At 40.6% G+C, this 21,014-nt stretch overlaps 1 protein-coding gene across 1 annotated transcript in view; it reads right to left on the minus strand.

Annotated features, from left to right (window-relative positions):
- Positions 1-10,576: 10,576 nt before the first annotated feature.
- AQP1 (aquaporin 1 (Colton blood group)) overlaps positions 10,577-21,014 on the minus strand; it is a 54,261-nt gene continuing 43,823 nt past the window's right edge. Inside the window, exons 2-4 of the mRNA XM_056518833.1 lie at positions 17,167-17,331; positions 12,724-12,804; positions 10,577-10,927 (exon numbers count right to left, since the gene is read on the minus strand). Coding sequence (XP_056374808.1) covers positions 10,751-10,927; positions 12,724-12,804; positions 17,167-17,331 — 423 coding nt within the window. The 3' untranslated portion in view covers positions 10,577-10,750. The remainder of the gene's footprint in view (positions 10,928-12,723; positions 12,805-17,166; positions 17,332-21,014) is intronic.

Raw genomic sequence — 21,014 nt, forward strand, 5'->3', positions numbered from 1 at the left:
TTAAAGGTTGCTTGCCCCTGTAGGTAGTTTGCCCCCTGTAGGTAGGACCACCTGAAAGGTAGCTTTCGCTCTGCAGTTAGGACACTATGGAAGGTAGATAGATTATTTTAAAAAAAGAAATACTTACCTTCTCAGCTCCCCCCACAGTCACCACTGTCTTCTCCAGCCTTAGGTTGCAGACGGCTTCTTCCTGCAGCCACTAGAGGCTTCTCTAACTACAGGATGTGCTTGATGATGTCACTCATTGTGCGAGAGGCTCCTGGGCTCTAGTGGCTGCAGGCGTAGACGTGCTAGGACACCGGTGGCAGTGCTTAAAGGGGTACTCCGGCACTAAGACATCTTATTCCCTATCCAAAGGATAGGGAATAAGATGCCTGATCGCGGGGGTCCTGCCGCTGGGGACCCCCGTGATCTTCCACGCTGCACCCCGTTAGAATCAGCCCCGGAGCGTGTTCGCTGAGCGTCTGATTACTGGCGATCACGGGGACGGAGCATAGTGACGTCACGGCTCCGCCCCCTCCATAGGCTTGCATTGAGGGGACGGAGCCGTGACGTCACTATGCTCCTACCCCCGTGATCGCTAGTAATCAGACCCCCAGCGATCACACTCCGGGACTGATTCTAACGGGGTGCGGCATGGAAGATCACGGGGGACCCCAGCTCAAAACCTACAAATCCTGTGTGACTACTGGACCCAAATCCCCCCTAAATTCAGTAGCACATTGGATGGCAGAATCCAAGCTCATTCAACTCAAAAGTCCCAGCAAACCTGTGAGGAGCCTGAACCACGGTCCTCGTACAAAAGACCATCTGCTATCTCCAGTTGCATAAAATATGCAGGAAAGTTATTCCTGGTTTACTTCAACTTCTGCTGCGGACATTCCTTTATTCCTCCCTATTGTGGTGGCCCGGTACCGTATTGCATACCGTACCTAGTGTAGAGGTCCCCAAAGTCAGAGTAACTACGCTCAGGTAGGGTCCCTCAGGTGGGACAGCCCCTAGTCTCCTCTCCTTAAGTCTAATTCTTTAATGCTAATAAATGTATATATTTAATAATAATGTATATTTAATATAATGTATAGTTTAGCGTCGCAGGACCTTCGGTCATGTGACCATGTTAATAACCTTTATGGTATGTTGGAAGACCTTTGGAGGTCCTTGGGTCACGTGTTACCCACAAGCCTTTGTAATGGTGATTTACATCAGTATTGGACCAATTAGCACTAGTCCAGCCCCTGCCCATATAAGGGAGCTGTAGCCAATGATCGCTCTCTTGGGTTGCTGCTCTCGTGGATGCCTGACTAGCGGGACGAATCTGCGCAACTTTCAAAGCCACGCTAGGCCTGAAAAACCTACCGGCCTCAGCTGAACCAAAACCGTGAGTTCTAAACTAATCCCTGCTAAAGCTAGCGTGACTACTGGACCGCAACTAAATCCCCTAAATCAGGTGGAACAGCGCATATTACCTTAAAGACTCTAAATTGCTAAAGTCCCAACCTTTGTCAATCTCCAAAGAAAGCAGTTTGTATGCATAGAGACTGTTCAGTTTATGAAGCTTGCAGAAAATCTTCAGTAAAAGTTATACCTGTTTCAGAAAACTCTCCGGTTGTGGACATTCTATTATTAACTACCTCCCTATCGCTCTTGGGAAGGGTGGCGGTAGGACAAGCATTACAGAGGAGCCCACACCCTGGCGTCACGAATAGCAAGGGTTAACAAGCACCCTTTAATTACCGCACAGCTACACTCCCCGTACCCTACATCCCCCAGGTTATCACACTATCGTCTGTGGGACGGGTGGCGGTAGGACTATTGCATTGAGGAACCCGCACCCTGGCGTCACGACAACAAAGGGTTAATACCAGCACCCTACATCACTACCACTCGCAACACCCCATTGCATCCTTCACCCCAGACTACCACACATCTTGTCGCCATCTTCCCTACCAGGATGTTACGGAGCCACTGGTCTATTGCCTTGGGGGCCAAATGGTGTCAGCCGTTCCCCGCCCCCATTGTGGAAGGACGGTGCCTTCTGCACCCCCCCGATACAGACTCCATCCCCCCTCTATCGCTTTCTCCATCCATCCCCCTGTCTCCCTCTTTCTTTATTTGGCACGGACCGGGATCACATCTTAACCTCAAATAATATTATGTTCCTCTCTTTTCTAGACATTCATTTCCTAACCCCGTTGCCAACCTCTGTCGGCCTCCCGGTTGGCGCACGGCTGAGTGTTATGTGGTAAAGGGGGCCGCTCCCGCCAATATACTGACGGTGAGGATCACCGCGACCAAAAATGTCTCAGTCCAAACCGATGGGGGGCGAATGATGTAACCGACACGTATGAGAACACGTAGAATATCAACAATTCGTGGGTCCGTATGGGGGGCTTGTTTTTTGCGGGATGAGTTGCAGTTTTTATTGGCTCCATTTGGATGTACATAGAATTCATTGATTTGTTTTTTGGGGGCATTGAACAAAAGCAGCAAGTCCATTATTTGGGCAATACCTTGGTATATTACACCCCATGCTACAGTGGTCCCAAAGTGTGGCCCTCCAGATGTTGTAAAACTTCAACTCCCAGAATGCCTGAACACTAAAGGTCTGTCTGCCTCTTCCAGAGGATGCACACTGTCCTTGAAAGATAAATCAAGACTTCCCTCTTATCTTATCCCTTAGTACAGTGGTCTTCAAAGTGTGGCCCTCCAGATGTTGCAAAACTTCAACTCCCAGAATGCCCCAACAATAAAGGTCTGTCTGCCTCTTCCAGAGGATGCACACTGTCCTTGAAAGGTAAATCAAGGCTTCCCTCTCATTTTATCCCTTAGTGCAGTGGTCTTCAAACTGCAGTCATCCAGCTGTTGCAAAACTTCAACTCCCAGGATGCCCGAACACTAAACCTCTGTCTGCCTCCTCCAGAGTATGCACACTGTCCTTGAAAGGTAAATCAAGGCTTCCCTCTCATTTTATCCCTTGCAGTAGTTTTCAAACTGAGGTCCTCCAGCTGTTGCAAAACGTCAACTCCCAGCATGCCCCAACACTAAACCTCTGTCTGCCTCTTCCAGAGGATGCACACTGTTCTTGAAAGGTAAATCAAGGCTTCCCTCTCATTTTATCCCTTAGTGCAGTGGTCTTCAAACTGTGGTACTCCAGCTGTTACAAAACTTTAACTCCCAGCATGTCCGGACATGCTGGGAGTTGAAGTTTTGCAACAGCTGGAGGACCACACTTTGAGACCACTTCCATACTATGAACCAAGTTCTATATACCGTCAGTGTTAAAATATCCATAAGGGATCAGAGTCATCTGTGGAGAACGTTGTCTGAGGAGCTCTCCTGCGTTACGTTAATGAATGCGCCATCATGCGACATTGATTGATACATAAAGGGGGACAAACTGCGATGACCTCTTGTAAATCCGCGTCCTGTATGCGCCATCATGCAACATTAATATTCCGATAATGACAATTCATAGGAGGCCGGGGGTCTGTCAGTACAATATATATATAAAGGGGGTCCAACTTGTGTCTCCCTAATAAAGTTCCCTGAGGGTCCTCTACGGGTTTTCTGCTGCGTATTTGAAAGTGGGCGGGCTCTTCTCGGCTGTCCGTAGCAGATTTTCCGTGGCGGAACTTATGCTGCGGAAAATCTGCCGCAGTCCCTACTAACTTCAATGGGGCTTGCGGCAGATTTTCCACAGCGTAAATCCCTCCGTGGATAATCTGCTGTGGAAAGCCGAGAAGAGCCCGCCCACTTTCAAATACGCAGCGGAAAACCCGCAACAAATAGCATGTGAACGCACCCAAAAAGGGGTACTCCACCAGAATTATTATTATTTTTTTTTTTTTTTTAATCAACTGGTGCCAGAAAGTTAAACAGATTTGTAAATTACTTCTATTTAAAAATCTTAATCCTTCCAGTACTTATCAGCTGTTGTATGCTCCACAGGAAGTTCTTTTCTTTTTGAATTTCCTTTCTGCCTGACCTCAGTGCTCTCTGCTGACACCTATGTCCATGACAGGAACTGTCCAGAGCTGGAGAGGTTTGCTAAGGGGATTTGCTTCTACTATGGACAGTTCCTAAAATGGACAGAGGTGTCAGCAGAGAGCACTGTGGTCAGACTGAAAGGACATTCAAAAAGGAAAAGAACTTCCTGTGGAGCATACAGTAGCCAATAAGTACTGGAAGGATTAAGATTTTTAAATAGAAGTAATTTACAAATATTCTTAACTTTCTGGCACCAGTTGATTTGCAAAAAAAAAAGTTTTCCAGTGGAGTAACCCTTTAACATTCATACAATTAAAATAAACAGGCCCAGGGTCTGTCCTTAAAGGGGTACTCCGGTGGAAATTTTTTTTTAACCTCTTAAGGACCCAGGGCGTATGGATACGCCCTCACACCCTGGGCCTTAAGGACCCAGCAGGCATCCAGGGCAAACGCCGAGGGGGGCCATGTAGGCCCCCCATGTGGGCGATCGCCGCAAATCGCAAGGGAAATCGCCCTTGCGATCTGCGGCAATACCGGGCTGATTGGGTCCGACCGCCCGGTAATTTTGCATGATCCCGGTTGTCACAGACAGCCAGGACCAATCGCAGGGGGGGGGGGGGTTACTTCCTCCCGCCCTGCCCGGCCCCTGGAAGTCCGGAGAGGACGGGAGGAAGACCGGAGGAAGCGGCGGGGGACAGGGGAGTGCTGGGGACCGGCCCCGGTACTTACCTCGTCCCTGAAGACCCGGATCCCGGCGATGAAGACGGCGGCGGCGGCGGCGACAGGTGAGTTGATCTTCAGCCGCGGTCGGGCCCTTTACAGCAATGCACGTCGCCGTAAAGCGACATGCATTGCTGTAATTGGACCCTGTAAACTACAACTCCCAGCATGCCCAGACAGCCCTTGGCGTCTGGGCATGCTGGGAGTGGCAGTTTTGCAACATCTGGAGGTCCACAGTTTGGAGACCACTGTGCCCTTCCAGATGTTGCAAAACTACACATCCTCAGCATGCCCTTACTGTCCAGGCATGCTGGGAGTTGTAGTTCTGTAACATCTGGCCCTTCAGATGTTGCAGAACTACAACTCCCAGCATGCCTGGACAGTTTTGGCATACTGGGAGTTGTAGTTTTGCAACATCTGGAAGGGCACAGATTGGGAACCACTGTATTAGTGGTCTGCAAACTGTAGTCCTCCAGATGTTGTAAAACTACAACTCCAAGCATGCTGGCTCTAAAGATGTTGCCGAACTACTACTCCCAGCATGCCTGAGAATGTTTGGGAGTTGTGGTTTTGCAACAATTGGAGGCACACTGGTTGGGAAACATTGTCTGTTTCCTAACTCAGTGTTTCCCAACCCGTGTGCCTCCAGCTGTTGCAAAACTATAACTACCAGCATGCACTGATAGACTGTACATGCTGGGAGTTGTAGTTTTGCAACAGCTGGAGGTCCCCCCCCCCCCCTGTGAATGTACAGGGTTCATTCACATGGGCAGGGGGCTTACAGTGAGTATCAGGCTGCAAGTTTGCGATGCAGAAAATTTGGCGCGGCAGCTCAAACTCGCAGCGGGAAACTCGCTGTAACCCCCCGCCCCGGCCGCCCGTGTGACTGTACCCTAAAAACACTACACTACACTATACTAACACAAAATAAAATAAAAAGTAAAAAACACTACATATACACATACCCCTACACAGCCCCCCTCCCCTCCCCAATAAAAATGAAAAACGTCTGGTACGCCACTGTTTCCAAAATGGAGCCTCCAGCTGTTGCAAAACAGCAACTTCCAGTATTGCCGGACAGCCGTTGACTGTCCAAGCATGCTGGGAGTTTTGCAACAGCTGGAGGCACCCTGTTTGGCAATCACTGGCGTAGAATACCCCTATGTCCACCCCTATGCAAATCCCTAATTCAGGCCTCAAATGCGCATGGCGCTCTCACTTCGGAGCCCTGTCGTATTTCAAGGCAACAGTTTAGGGTCACATATGGGATATCGCCGTACTCGGCAGAAATTGTGTTACAAATTTTGGGGGGTATTTTATCCTTTCACCCCTTATGAAAAGGTGAAGTTGGGGTCTACACCAGCATGTTAGTGTAAAAAAATTAATTGTTTACACTAACATGCTGGTGTTGCCCTATAATTTTCATTTTGACAAGAGGTAAAAGGGAAAAAAGCCCCCCAAAATTTGTAACGCAATTTCTCCAGAGTACGGATATACCCCATATGTGGGCGCAAAATGTTCTGGGGGCGCACAACAAGGCCCAGAAGGGAGAGTGCGCCATGTACATTTGAGGTGATTTGCACAGGGGTGGCTGATTGTTACAGCGGTTTTGACAAACGCAAAAAAACCAAAACCCCACATGTGACCCCATTTCGGAAACTACACCCCTCACGGAATGTAATGAGGGGTGCAGTGAGAATTTACCCCCCACTGGTGTCTGACAGATCTTTGGAACAGTGGGCTGTGCAAATTAAAAATGTTGTACAGCCCACTGTTCCAAAGATCTGACAGACACCAGTGGGGGGGCAAATGATCACTGTACCCCTTGTTATGTTCCTCAAGGGGTCTAGTTTCCAAAATGGTATGCCATGTGTTTTTTTTTGTTTTTTTTGCTGTTTTGGCACCATAAGGGCTTCCTAAATGCAACATGCCCCCCAAAAACCATTTCAGAAAAACGTACTCTCCAAAATCCCCTTGTCGCTCCTTCGCTTCTGAGCCCTCTACTGCGCCCGCCGAACACTTTACATAGACATATGAGGTATGTGCTTACTCGAGAGAAATTGGGCTACAAATACAAGTAAAAATTTTCTCCTTTTACCCCTTGTAAAATTTCAAAAATTGGGTCTACAAGAACATGCGAGTGTAAAAAATGAAGATTGTGAATTTTCTCCTTCACTTTGTTGCTATTCCTGTGAAACACCTAAAGGGTTAAAACACTGACTGAATGTCATTTTGAATACTTTGGGGGGTGCACTTTTTATAATGGGGTCATTTGTGGGGTATTTCTAAGATGAAGACCCTTCAAATCCACTTCAAACCTGAACTGGTCCCTGAAAAATAGTGAGTTTGGAAATTTTGTGAAAAATTGGAAAATTGCTGCTGAACTTTGAAGCCCTCTGGTGTCTTCCAAAAGTAAAAACACGTAAATTTTATGATGCAGATTTAAAATAGACATATTGGAAATGTGAATCCAAAAAAAAAAATTATTTGGAATATCCATTTTCCTTACAAGCAGAGAGCTTCAAAGTTAGAAAAATGCAAAATTTTATAATTTTTCATAAAATTTGGGGATTTTTCACCAAGAAAGGATGCAAGTTACCACAAAATTTTACCACTGTGTTAAAGTAGAATATGTCACAAAAAAACAATCTTGGAATTAGAATGATGACTAAAAGCATCAGAGTTATTAATGTTTAAAGTGACAGTGGTCAGATGTGCAAAAAATGGCCGGGTCCTAAGGTGTAAAATGGCCTGGTCCTTAAGAGGTTAAAATTAACTGGTGCCAGAAAGTGAAACAGATTTGTAAATTACTATTAAAAAAATCTTAATCCTTCCAGTACTTATTAGCTGCTGAATACTACAGAGGAAATTGTTTTCTTTTTGGAACACAGAGCTCTCTGCTGACATCACGAGCACAGTGCTCTCTGCTGACATCTCTGTCCATTTTAGGAACTGTCCAGAGTAGCATATGTTTTCTATGGGGATTTCCTTTTACTCTGGACAGTTCCTAAAATGGACAGAGGTGTCAGCAGAGAGCACTGTGCTTGTGATGTCAGCAGAGAGCTCTGTGTTCCAAAAAGAAAATAATTTCCTCTGTAGTATTCAGCAGCTAATAATTACTGGAATAAGTACTGGAAGGATTAAGATTTTTTAATAGAACAAATTTACAAATCTGTTTAACTTTATGGCACCAGTTGATTTAAAAAAAAAAAAAAAATTTCCACCGGAGTACCCCTTTAAAGTATCCCTAACAAAGTTGCCTAAGGGCCTCATGAGTTCCTGCCCTGCAGCGCCATCATCCAACATGAACATTCACAGAAAGATGCCGGGGTCTGTCAGTATAATAAACATAAATAGGGTCCAAATTTGTGTTTCCCTAATAAAGTTGCCTGAGGGACCTCTATGAACCTTGCCCCTGTCTGCACCATCATGCCACATTAAAGGGGTATTCCCGGAAAAACTTTTTATATTATATATATATATATATATATATATATATATATATATATATATCTCAACTGGGTCCAGAAAGTTAAACAGATTTGTAAATTACTTCTATTAAAAAAAATCTTAAACCTTCCAATAATTATCAGCTGCTGAAGTTGAGTTGTTCTTTTCTGTCTGGCAACAGTGCTCTCTGCTGACATCTCTGCTTGTCTCGGGAACTGCACAGAGTAGAAGAGGTTTGCTATGGGGATTTGCTTCTTCTCTGGACAGTTCCCGAGACACGTGTCATCAGAGAGGACTTGGACAGAAAAGAACAACTCAACTTCAGCAGCTTATAAGTACTGAAAGGATTAAGATCTTTTTTTTTTTTTTTTAATAGAAGTAATTTACAAATCTGTTTAACTTTCTGGAGCCAGTTGATATACATATAAAAAGTTTTTTCCTGGATAACCCCTTTAACCTTCATCCAGAAGGAAGAGAGTTTGTATATGTCCGGCACCGCTGATGTAGAAAGCAACAAAGCAGTGAGCTGGGTAAAGGGAATCAATGAATGTACCTGTGATATCGCTATAATGTTCCCCAGGTGGCGGTACGATAATCCAAATAGGCAGAAAGGCAAATGCAAACTGTGCAAACATACAACAGGCACACGGGGAGCTGTAGATGGAAACAGGCAGGGGGCGGCAACTAGTTTCACGCACGTAGGCGCTTCCTCTGGCTCGTACGAGCCAGAGGAAGCGCCTACGTGCGTGAAACTAGTTGCCGCCCCCTTCACGCCCCCTGCCTGTTTCCATCTCTTGAGCCCCTGCCCTGTGTGCGCCATCCTGCAACATTAACATTCACAAAATAACCATCCCCAGAAGGTCTGTTAGTACAAGCTTATTTTATTCAGAAATCATCCTCCAATTTATTTACAATACTGACGTGCCGGATAATAACAGAGCATCGCAGCTAAGCAGGAAAGCGATTCCTATAACGTCCAGTCCTAGGATACAGCAGCCGCCGTCTGACAACTAACAGTGTTACCGAGCAACGAGCGAGCGAATATCGCAGTCTCATCCTGAGAAGTTTACGGTCATATACAAAAAAATTTTACCCCCCCGGTGGGCGCCAGGATCCTGGAACTCAAAGGGTTACTCAGAAAATGAAAAAAACATTTACAGAAAATGCCTTAAATGGGTCCTAGATGTTGTATGGACAGTTGGCGGATGGTGGTGCGATTAGTCTAGGCGCGGATTATATATTACTCCTTTATTGTTGTTAGGGTTTTTTTTTGTTGTTGTTGAAAACAAAATCCATAAAAATTTTTAATTTTTGTCAAATATTTTTTTGTAATACCAACAAAACATAAAAAATTACATTTAAGAGGCGACTATTGCATTCAGGAGGCAACTCTGTATCATATTCTTAAGACAATGTTCCCACACAGTAAAAGCGGCCACGTTTTCCCCCCCATAAACAGCTGAAAATGATTAAATTCACGATTTACAGTTTAAATTAAAAAAAAAAAACGCTGGGCGTGAAATTTTGTTCAAAAGTGTAAATTTTCGCCAAAAATTACAGAAATTTCCCATCATTTCTGCACTGTATGAAATATTAACACCTTCTCGCTCGCGACCTTTCTATATTTTACACGACATGCAATTCCCATCTGGCTTGAAACTGGTTGTACAGAAAAAAAATATGGCTGCTTTTTTCCCAAAAAAAAAAAAAAAAGTTCAACAGCGCCACTGCGGTCTACAGGTTGCATCTGGTATTGCAGCTGATGTGCATTAAAACGGGAACCACCTGCACTACCACACGCAACCTGTGCACAGGCGTGGCGCTGTTTTTTTTTCTTCTCCTGTAGAACCTCTTTAATACATTTATATACCGTATATATATTTTATATTTAACTTCCTGTGATGAATAGAAAGTGTTTACAATTCTACCGATGTAATACCTATTTCTGCCACTTCACTGAGTGTTGGCGCTGTTGTGTCATTATTTTTTAAAGAGGTACTCCACTGGCCAGCGTTCAGAACATTTAGTTCTGAAAGCTGTGTGCGAACTACGGGGGGGGGGGGTCGGCCACGCCCCCTCGTGATGTCACACCACGCCCGCTCAATGCAAGTCTATGGGAGGGGGTGTGACGGCTGTCACGCCCCCTCCCATAGACTTGCATTGAGGGGGAATGGTGTGACGTCACGAGGGGGGCGTGGCCTAACCCCCGCAGCGCACACCCAGCATTCGGAACTAAATGTTCCAAACCAGTGGCGTACCCCTTTAATCTGTGATTCCCGTTACATCATGTGATCTATCTAAGCTCCTCCCTATGATTTTTTTTGTTGTTGTTGTTGTCCCCTATTGATATGTAGCATGCAATCGCCTATAAAAAGTATAAAATCTTACAGTACGTCTTGTATGGTAATCGCGAGGTTAGGGCATAAACGGCAAAAGGCGAAAACAAAGCACAAAATTTAAAAACAAACTGCGAAAAAAAACAAAACCCATTTTGGAATATTTTTGTTTCTTTTTTTTTTTGTACAAATATATGTCCATAATACTGACGCCTCCAGAAGTTTTTGTGTTTTTTTTTGTTTTGTATCGCTCTTCTTTATTTTGGTTTCATCTCCATGCGGGCGTTGTCTTCGCCGTCCAGCTCGTACTCCTCCACCTGTCCGTTGGTCCAGACCTTTAGGCGGTCTGTTAAGTCGCTGGTTCTCGGCGCTAAGATGAAATCATAAATAATGGCGGCGGCTGCTCCTCCGATCATTGGTCCAACCCAGAAGATCTGGAGGGGTAAAAAATAAATAAATAAATAATATGTTAATTTGAGATGACTTTTAAAGGACCAGTCCAGGGATATGCTGATAGACTGGAAAGGGGCGGAACTTGACACTTGAATTCAAAGATGAGCTAGGTGTCATGCTCCGCCCCTAGTCAAATAACTAAACAAGACTGTATGTAAAAAAAAAAGAAAAAGCATCTATCTACACTGCTCAAAAACATAAAGGGAACACATAACCAACACAATGTAACTCCAAGTCACCGACACTTGTGTGAGATCCCACTGTCCACTCAGGAAGAACACTGATTGACAATCGATTTCACATGGAACAGACAACACGTGGAAATTATAGGCAATTAGCAAGACACCCCCAATAAAGGAGTGGTTCTGCAGGTGGTGACCACAGACCACTACTCAGTTCCTATGCTTCCTGGCTGATGTTTTGGTCACTTTTGAATGCTGGCGGTGCTTTCACTCTAGTGGTAGCATAAGACGGAGTCTACAACCCACACAAGTGGCTCAGGTAGTGCAGCTCATCCAGGATGGCACATCAATGCGAACTGTGGCAAGAAGGTTTGATGTGTCTGTCAGCGTAGTGTCCAGAGCATGGAGGCGCTACCAGGAGAAAGGCCAGTACATCAGGAGATGTGGAGGAGGCCGTAGGAGGCAACAACTCAGCATCAGGACCGCTACCTCCGCCTTTGTGCAAGGAAGAGCAGGAGGAGCACTGCCAGAGCCCTGCAAAATGACCTCCAGCAGGCCACAAATGTGCATGTGTCCACTCAAACGGTCAGAAACAGACTCCATGAGGGCGGTATGAGGGCCCGACGTCCACAGGTGGGGGTTTTGCTTACAGCCCAACACCGTGCAGGACGTTTGGCATTTGCCAGAGAACACCAAGATTGGCAAATTCACCACAGGCGCCCTGTGCTCTTCACAGATGAAAGCAGGTTCACACTGAGCACATGTGACAGAGTCTGGAGACGCTGTGGAGAATGTTCTGCAGCCTGCAACATCCTCCAGCATGACCGGTTTGGCGGTGGGTCAGTAATGGTGTGGGGTGGCATTTCTTTGGGGGGGGTCGCACAGCTCTCCATATGCTTGCCAGAGGTAGCCTGACTGCCATTAGGTACCGAGATGAGATCCTCAGACCCCTTGTGAGACCATATGCTGGTGCGGTTGGCCCTCGGTTCCTCCTAATACAAGACAATGCTAGACCTCATGTGGCTGGAGTGTGTCAGCAGTTCCTACAAGAGGAAGGCATTGATGCTATGGACTGGCCGCCCGTTCCCCTGAATCCGATTGAGCACATCTGGGACGTCTCGCTCCATCCACCACAGACTGTCCAGGAGTTGGCGGATGCTTTAGTCCAGGTCTGGGAGGACATCCCTCAGGAGACCATCCTCCACCTCATCAGGAGCATGCCCAGGCGTTGTAGGGAGGTCATACGGGCACGTGGAGGCCACACACACTACTGAGCCTCATTGGGACTTGTATTAAGGACATTACATAAAGTTGGATCAGCCTGTAGTGGGGTTTTCCACTGTGATTTTGAGTGTGACTCCATATCCAGACCTCCAGGGGTTGATGATTTCCATTGATAATTTTTGTGGGATTTTGTTGTCAGTGCATTCAACTACGTAAAGAGGAAATCATTTTTTTGAGCAGTGTATTTATGCTGAATGGAAAGAGAGAAAAAAAAGAAAATGTCCTGGGAAGCGGCCTGGTCTAGGGGCCCAAGGGCAGCAGTGAGGGGAAGGTTAACTGCGGAGATAAGGGCAGCACAGGTGGAGTCTTACCCAGTGATACTGGAAGTTTTTAGCAACTACTGCAGAACCGAAAGACCTTGCAGGGTTCATTCCGCACCCAGTGTAATCGATCTGTGGAAACAAAACATAAGAGAGTGTGACCCATCAATAAGACCCCGGATCTACAGGAGGGAGTCTATAGGGGGCAGTATTATAGTAGTTATATTCCTGTATATAGGAGCAGTATTATAGTAGTTATATTCTTGTATATAGGAGCAGTATTATAGTAGTTATATTCTTGTATATAGGAGGCAGTATTATAGTAGTTATATTCTTGTATATAGGAGGCAGCATTATAGTAGTTATATTCTTGTATATAGGAGGAGTATTATAGTAGTTATATTCTTGTATATAGGAGCAGTATTATAGTAGTTATATTCTTGTATATAGGAGGCAGTATTATAGTAGTTATATTATTGTATATAGGAGCAGTATTATAGTAGATATATTCTTGTATATAGGAGCAGTATTATAGTAGTTATATTCTTGTATATAGGAGCAGTATTATAGTAGTTATATTCTTGTATATAGGAGCAGTATTATAGTAGTTATATTCTTGTATATCGGAGGCAGTATTATAGTAGTTATATTCTTGTATATAGGAGCAGTATTATAGTAGTTATATTCTTGTATATAGGAGCAGTATTATAGTAGTTATATTCTTGTATATAGGAGCAGTATTATAGTAGTTATATTCTTGTATATAAGAGCAGTATTATAGTAGTTATATTCTTGTATATAGGAGCAGTATTATAGTAGTTATATTCTTGTATATAAGAGCAGTATTATAGTAGTTATATTCTTGTATATAGGAGCAGTATTATAGTAGTTATATTCTTGTATATAAGAGCAGTATTATAGTAGTTATATTCTTGTATATAGGAGCAGTATTATAGTAGTTATATTCTTGTATATCAGAGGCAGTATTATAGTAGTTATATTCTTGTATATATGAGCAGTATTATAGTAGTTATATTCTTGTATATCGGAGGCAGTATTATAGTAGTTATATTCTTGTATATAGGAGCAGTATTATAGTAGTTATATTCTTGTATATAGGAGCAGTATTATAGTAGTTATATTCTTGTATATAAGAGCAGTATTATAGTAGTTATATTCTTGTATATAGGAGCAGTATTCTAGTAGTTATATTCTTGTATATAGGAGCAGTATTCTAGTAGTTATATTCTTGTATATAGGAGCAGTATTATAGTAGTTATATTCTTGTATATAAGAGCAGTATTATAGTAGTTATATTCTTGTATATAGGAGCAGTATTATAGTAGTTATATTCTTGTATATAGGAGCAGTATTATAGTAGTTATATTCTTGTATATAAGAGCAGTATTATAGTAGTTATATTCTTGTATATAGGAGCAGTATTATAGTAGTTATATTCTTGTATATAAGAGCAGTATTATAGTAGTTATATTCTTGTATATATGAGCGGTATTATAGTAGTTATATTCTTGTATATAGGAGTAGTATTATAGTAGTTATATTCTTGTATATAGGAGCAGTATTATAGTAGTTATATTCTTGTATATCAGAGGCAGTATTATAGTAGTTATATTCTTGTATATATGAGCAGTATTATAGTAGTTATATTCTTGTATATCGGAGGCAGTATTATAGTAGTTATATTCTTGTATATAAGAGCAGTATTATAGTAGTTATATTCTTGTATATAGGAGCAGTATTATAGTAGTTATATTCTTGTATATAGGAGACAGTATTATAGTAGATATATTCTTGTATATAGGAGCAGTATTATAGTAGTTATATTCTTGAAAATAGGAGCAGTATTATAGTAGTTATATTCTTGTATATAGGAGCAGTATTATAGTAGTTATATTCCTGTATATAGGAGCAGTATTATAGTAGTTATATTCTTGTATATAGGAGCAGTATTATAGTAGTTATATTCCTGTATATAGGAGCAGTATTATAGTAGTTATATTCTTGTATATAGGAGGCAGTATTATAGTAGTTATATTCTTGCATATAGGAGCAGTATTATAGTAGTTATATTCTTGTATATAGGAGGCAGTATTATAGTAGTTATATTCTTGTATATAGGAGCAGTATTATAGTAGTTATATTCTTGTATATAGGAGACAGTATTATAGTAGTTATATTCTTGTATATAGGGGCAGTAATATAGTAGATATATTCTTGTATATAGGAGCAGTATTATAGTAGTTATATTCTTGAAAATAGGAGGCAGTATTATAGTAGTTATATTCTTGCATATAGGAGCAGTATTATAGTAGTTATATTCTTGTATATAGGAGACAGTATTATAGTAGATATATTCTTGTATATAGGAGCAGTATTATAGTAGTTATATTCTTGAAAATAGGAGCAGTATTATAGTAGTTATATTCTTGTATATAGGAGCAGTATTATAGTAGTTATATTCCTGTATATAGGAGCAGTATTATAGTAGTTATATTCTTGTATATAGGAGCAGTATTATAGTAGTTATATTCCTGTATATAGGAGCAGTATTATAGTAGTTATATTCTTGTATATAGGAGGCAGTATTATAGTAGTTATATTCTTGCATATAGGAGCAGTATTATAGTAGTTATATTCTTGTATATAGGAGGCAGTATTATAGTAGTTATATTCTTGTATATAGGAGCAGTATTATAGTAGTTATATTCTTGTATATAGGAGACAGTATTATAGTAGTTATATTCTTGTATATAGGGGCAGTAATATAGTAGATATATTCTTGTATATAGGAGCAGTATTATAGTAGTTATATTCTTGAAAATAGGAGCAGTATTATAGTAGTTATATTCTTGTATATAGGAGCAGTATTATAGTAGTTATATTCTTGTATATAGGAGCAGTATTATAGTAGTTATATTCTTGTATATAGGAGCAGTATTATAGTAGTTATATTCTTGTATATAGGAGCAGTATTATAGTAGTTATATTCCTGTATATAGGAGCAGTATTATAGTAGTTATATTCTTGTATATAGGAGGCAGTATTATAGTAGTTATATTCTTGTATATAGGAGCAGTATTATAGTAGTTATATTCTTGTATATAGGAGCAGTATTATAGTAGTTATATTCTTGTATATAGGAGCAGTATTATAGTAGTTATATTCCTGTATATAGGAGCAGTATAATAGTAGTTATATTCTTGTATATAGGAGCAGTATTATAGTAGTTATATTCTTGTATATAGGAGCAGTATTATAGTAGTTATATTCCTGTATATAGGAGCAGTATTATAGTAGTTATATTTTATACATGGTGCAATGTGATAGAAGTATTTTGTGTTTATAAAGGGCAGTATTATTTTCCTTGGAGTTTGCCCCTGATGAACCCCTCTATCATACAGGAGGAAACACATTGGAATATCCTATAACATAATGGAATCTTTCTGCAGGTGACATTTTCTCACTTAGCGTCTGTATTTACTTTCTGGACGTCCCTATTGTGTATCACTAGGTTATTGGTTGTGCAGTTGTGACTCTGTGGTGTTGATCTTGTGCTTTTTTGCTGCTTTCATGCCAATTTGTTTTTTTATTCCTTTTTAATAAGTAAATGAATGTCACAGTCCCGTGGTATGTGCAATGTGATTAACCCTTTTATGAAACAGAATTGTGCTCAGAGCATTTATTTTCCTTGGCAGATGACACACAGAGCATTACTCAGCAGAAGACGATGTTGAGAAAGGAGAAGGGACCTACCAGCATATACAGAATATGACATATGGGCTCTATGCTGACATATCTGAAAGGATAAAGTGTATACAGTATATATATATTTGCCTGTGTATGCGTTTGTGTGTATGTATGTATGTCTGTATATGTGTGTGTATGTGCATATGTGTGTGTGTATGTATTTGTGTATATGTATGGGTGTGTGTGTAGGTTTGTGTATTTATGTGTGTATTTGTATTTATGTGTGTGTACATGTGTTTGTGTATGTGTGTGTATGGGTGTATTTATGTGTTTGTGTATGGGTGTGTTTGTGTGTATGCGTTTGTTTATGTGTGTATTTATGTGTGTGTGTTTGTGTAGGCATGTGTGTATGTATATTTATGTGTGTGTATGTGTGTGTTTGTTTATGTGTGTATGTGTATTTATGTGCATGTATGTGTGTGTATATGTGTGTTTGTGTAGGCATGTGTGTATGTATATTTATGTGTGTGTATGTGTTTGTTTGTTTATGTGTGTTTGTGTATTTATGTGTGTGTGTATGTATATTTATGTGTGTGTATGTGTGTGTTTGTTTATGTGTGTATGTGTATTTATGTGCATGTATGTTTGTGTATGTGTTTGTGTATGTGTATTTATGTGTGTGTTTGTGTGTGTGTTCTTTACAATCAGTGTTACATTGTGGAGATGTCCTATGATCCTGCGATGACACAGACAGGACAGGTTGTAGATGTCATTGTTTTTTCTTACCGCAATGAGATGTCCGAGGGCAACAGAGAGTCCTATGGCCAGAGGAACGGACCCCGAGATATCGTGTCGTCTTCTGTCTGTGACAGCAACAACGCAGAGGACCAGCTGGAAGGTGACCATGATCTCCACCCCAAGACCCTGCCCGGCCGTCACCCCGTCACTCAGCTGAAATACACAAGAAGATACAACATTACATGATAGGGAATGTGGCTTCTCACAGATTGTATCAAACAGAAAAGGCTTAGATACACTTCTGCAGAAGTAGACAGTATCGCAAACCATGTGCTTAGATACATTGGGTCACAGGTGGAATCACAATGTACAACACAATACAACAGCCCGCACTATTTATATGATGGTTTATCTGAGCAATCACACTATCTGGAAGCTGTATGACACTATGTATCTGAGCACTGTATGACACTATGTATCTGAGCACTGTATGACACTATGTATCTGAGCACTGTATGACACTATGTATCTGAGCACTGTATGACACTATGTATCTGAGCACTGTATGACACTATGTATCTGAGCATGGTATGACACTATGTATCTGAGCACGGTATGACACTATTTATCTGAGCACTGTATGACACTATGTATCTGAGCACTGTATGACACTATGTATCTGAGCACTGTATGACACTATGTATCTGAGCACTGTATGACACTATGTATCTGAGCACTGTATGACACTATGTATCTGAGCACGGTATGACACTATTTATCTGAGCACTGTATGCCACTATGTATCTGAGCACTGTATGACACTATTTATCTGAGCACTGTATGACACTATTTATCTGAGCACTGTATGACACTATGTATCTGAGCACTGTATGACACTATTTATCTGAGCACTGTATGACACTATTTATCTGAGCACTGTATGACACTATTTATCTGAGCACTGTATGACACTATTTATCTGAGCACTGTATGACACTATTTATCTGAGCACTGTATGACACTATGTATCTGAGCACTGTATGACACTATGTATCTGAGCACTGTATGACACTATGTATCTGAGCACTGTATGACACTATGTATCTGAGCACTGTATGACACTATTTATCTGAGCACTGTATGACACTATTTATCTGAGCACTGTATGACACTATTTATCTGAGCACTGTATGACACTATTTATCTGAGCACTGTATGACACTATGTATCTGAGCACTGTATGACACTATTTATCTGAGCACTGTATGACACTATTTATCTGAGCACTGTATGACACTATTTATCTGAGCACTGTATGACACTATTTATCTGAGCACTGTATGACACTATGTATCTGAGCACTGTATGATACTATTTATCTGAGCACTGTATGACACTATGTATCTGAGCACTGTATGACACTATGTATCTGAGCACTGTATGACACTATCTGAGCACTGTATGATACTATTTATCTGAGCACTGTATGACACTATGTATCTGAGCACTGTATGACACTATGTATCTGAGCACTGTATGACACTATTTATCTGAGCACTGTATGGCACTATGTATCTGAGCACTGTATGACACTATTTATCTGACCACTGTATGACACTATGTATCTGAGCACTGTATGACACTATTTATCTGAGCACTGTATGACACTATGTATCTGAGCACTGTATGACACTATGTATCTGAGCACTGTATGACACTATGTATCTGAGCACTGTATGACACTATTTATCTGAGCACTGTATGACACTATGTATCTGAGCACTGTACGATACTATTTATCTGAGCACTGTATGACACTATGTATCTGAGCACTGTATGACACTATGTATCTGAGCACTGTATGACACTATTTATCTGAGCACTGTATGACACTATTTATCTGAGCACTGTATGACACTATGTATCTGAGCACTGTATGATACTATTTATCTGAGCACTGTATGACACTATGTATCTGAGCACTGTATGATACTATGTATCTGAGCACTGTATGACACTATGTATCTGAGCACTGTATGACACTATTTATCTGAGCACTGTATGACACTATGTATCTGAGCACTGTATGACATTATGTATCTGAGCACTGTATGACACTATTTATCTGAGCACTGTATGACACTATGTATCTGAGCACTGTATGACACTATGTATCTGAGCACTGTATGACACTATTTATCTGAGCACTGTATGACACTATTTATCTGAGCACTGTATGACACTATTTATCTGAGCACTGTATGACACTATGTATCTGAGCACTGTATGACACTATGTATCTGAGCACTGTATGACACTATGTATCTGAGCACTGTATGACACTATGTATCTGAGCACTGTATGACACTATGTATCTGAGCACTGTATGACACTATTTATCTGAGCACTGTATGACACTATTTATCTGAGCACTGTATGACACTATGTATCTGAGCACTGTATGACACTATTTATCTGAACACTGTATGACACTATGTATCTGAGCACTGTATGATACTATTTATCTGAGCACTGTATGACACTATGTATCTGAGCACTGTATGATACTATGTATCTGAGCACTGTATGACACTATGTATCTGAGCACTGTATGACACTATTTATCTGAGCACTGTATGACACTATTTATCTGAGCACTGTATGACATTATGTATCTGGAGTTTGTATGACACAATTTCTAGATGCTATATGGCACTATTTATCTGGATCCTGTATAACACATTGTTATATCTTCCTGAATGTTACTGTTGTTACATACACTATTTGTCTGGACGCTGTTCACATTATGTGCGTACAGTGTGGACATATTCATATTGGCATGGTATAGAATTATCTAGTACTGTAACCTGGGGACTGTATGGAACTTCCTAAGAGGTTGGTTTGGATAAATAGATCGATAAATAGAAAGATAGATATTTTTGAGATAGGTAGATAGATAGATAGATATGAGATAGATAGATGAGATAGATAGATAGATATGAAATAGATAGATAGATAGATAGATAGATATGAGATAGATAAGAGATAGATAGATCTGACAAAGATATGAGAGATAGATAGATATGAGATAGATAGATAGATAGATAGATAGATATGAGATAGACAGATATGAGATTGATAGATAGATAGATATTATATAGATAGATAGATATAAGATAGATAGATAGATAGATATGAGATAGATAGATAGATAGATAGATATGAGATAGATATGAGATAGATAGATATATATATATATATATCTCATATCTATCTATCTATCTATCTATCTATCTCATATCTATTTATCTCATATCTATCTATCTCCTATCTATCTATCTATCTATCTATCTATCTATCTATCTCATATCTATCTATCTATCTATCTCATATCTATCTATCTCCTATCTATCTATCTATCTCATATCTATCTATCTATCTCATATCTATCTATCTCATATCTATCTATCTCATATCTATCTATCTCATATCTATCTATCTCAGATAGATAACAGATATATATATATATATATATATCTCATATCTATCTATCTATCTATCTGTTATCTATCTGAGATAGATAGATAGATATGAGATAGATAGATATGAGATAGATAGATATGAGATAGATAGATAGATATGAGATAGATAGATAGATAGGAGATAGATAGATATGAGATAGATAGATAGATAGATATGAGATAGATAGATAGATAGATAGATAGGAGATAGATAGATATGAGATAAATAGATATGAGATAGATAGATAGATAGATAGATAGATAGATAGATAGATAGATAAATAGATATGAGATAGATAGATATTAGATAGATAGATATGAGATAGATAAATAGATATGAGATAGATAGATATTAGATAGATAGATATGAGATAG

The sequence above is a fragment of the Hyla sarda genome, chromosome 5, assembly GCF_029499605.1.
Source record: "Hyla sarda isolate aHylSar1 chromosome 5, aHylSar1.hap1, whole genome shotgun sequence".
Lineage (NCBI taxonomy): Eukaryota > Metazoa > Chordata > Amphibia > Anura > Hylidae > Hyla > Hyla sarda.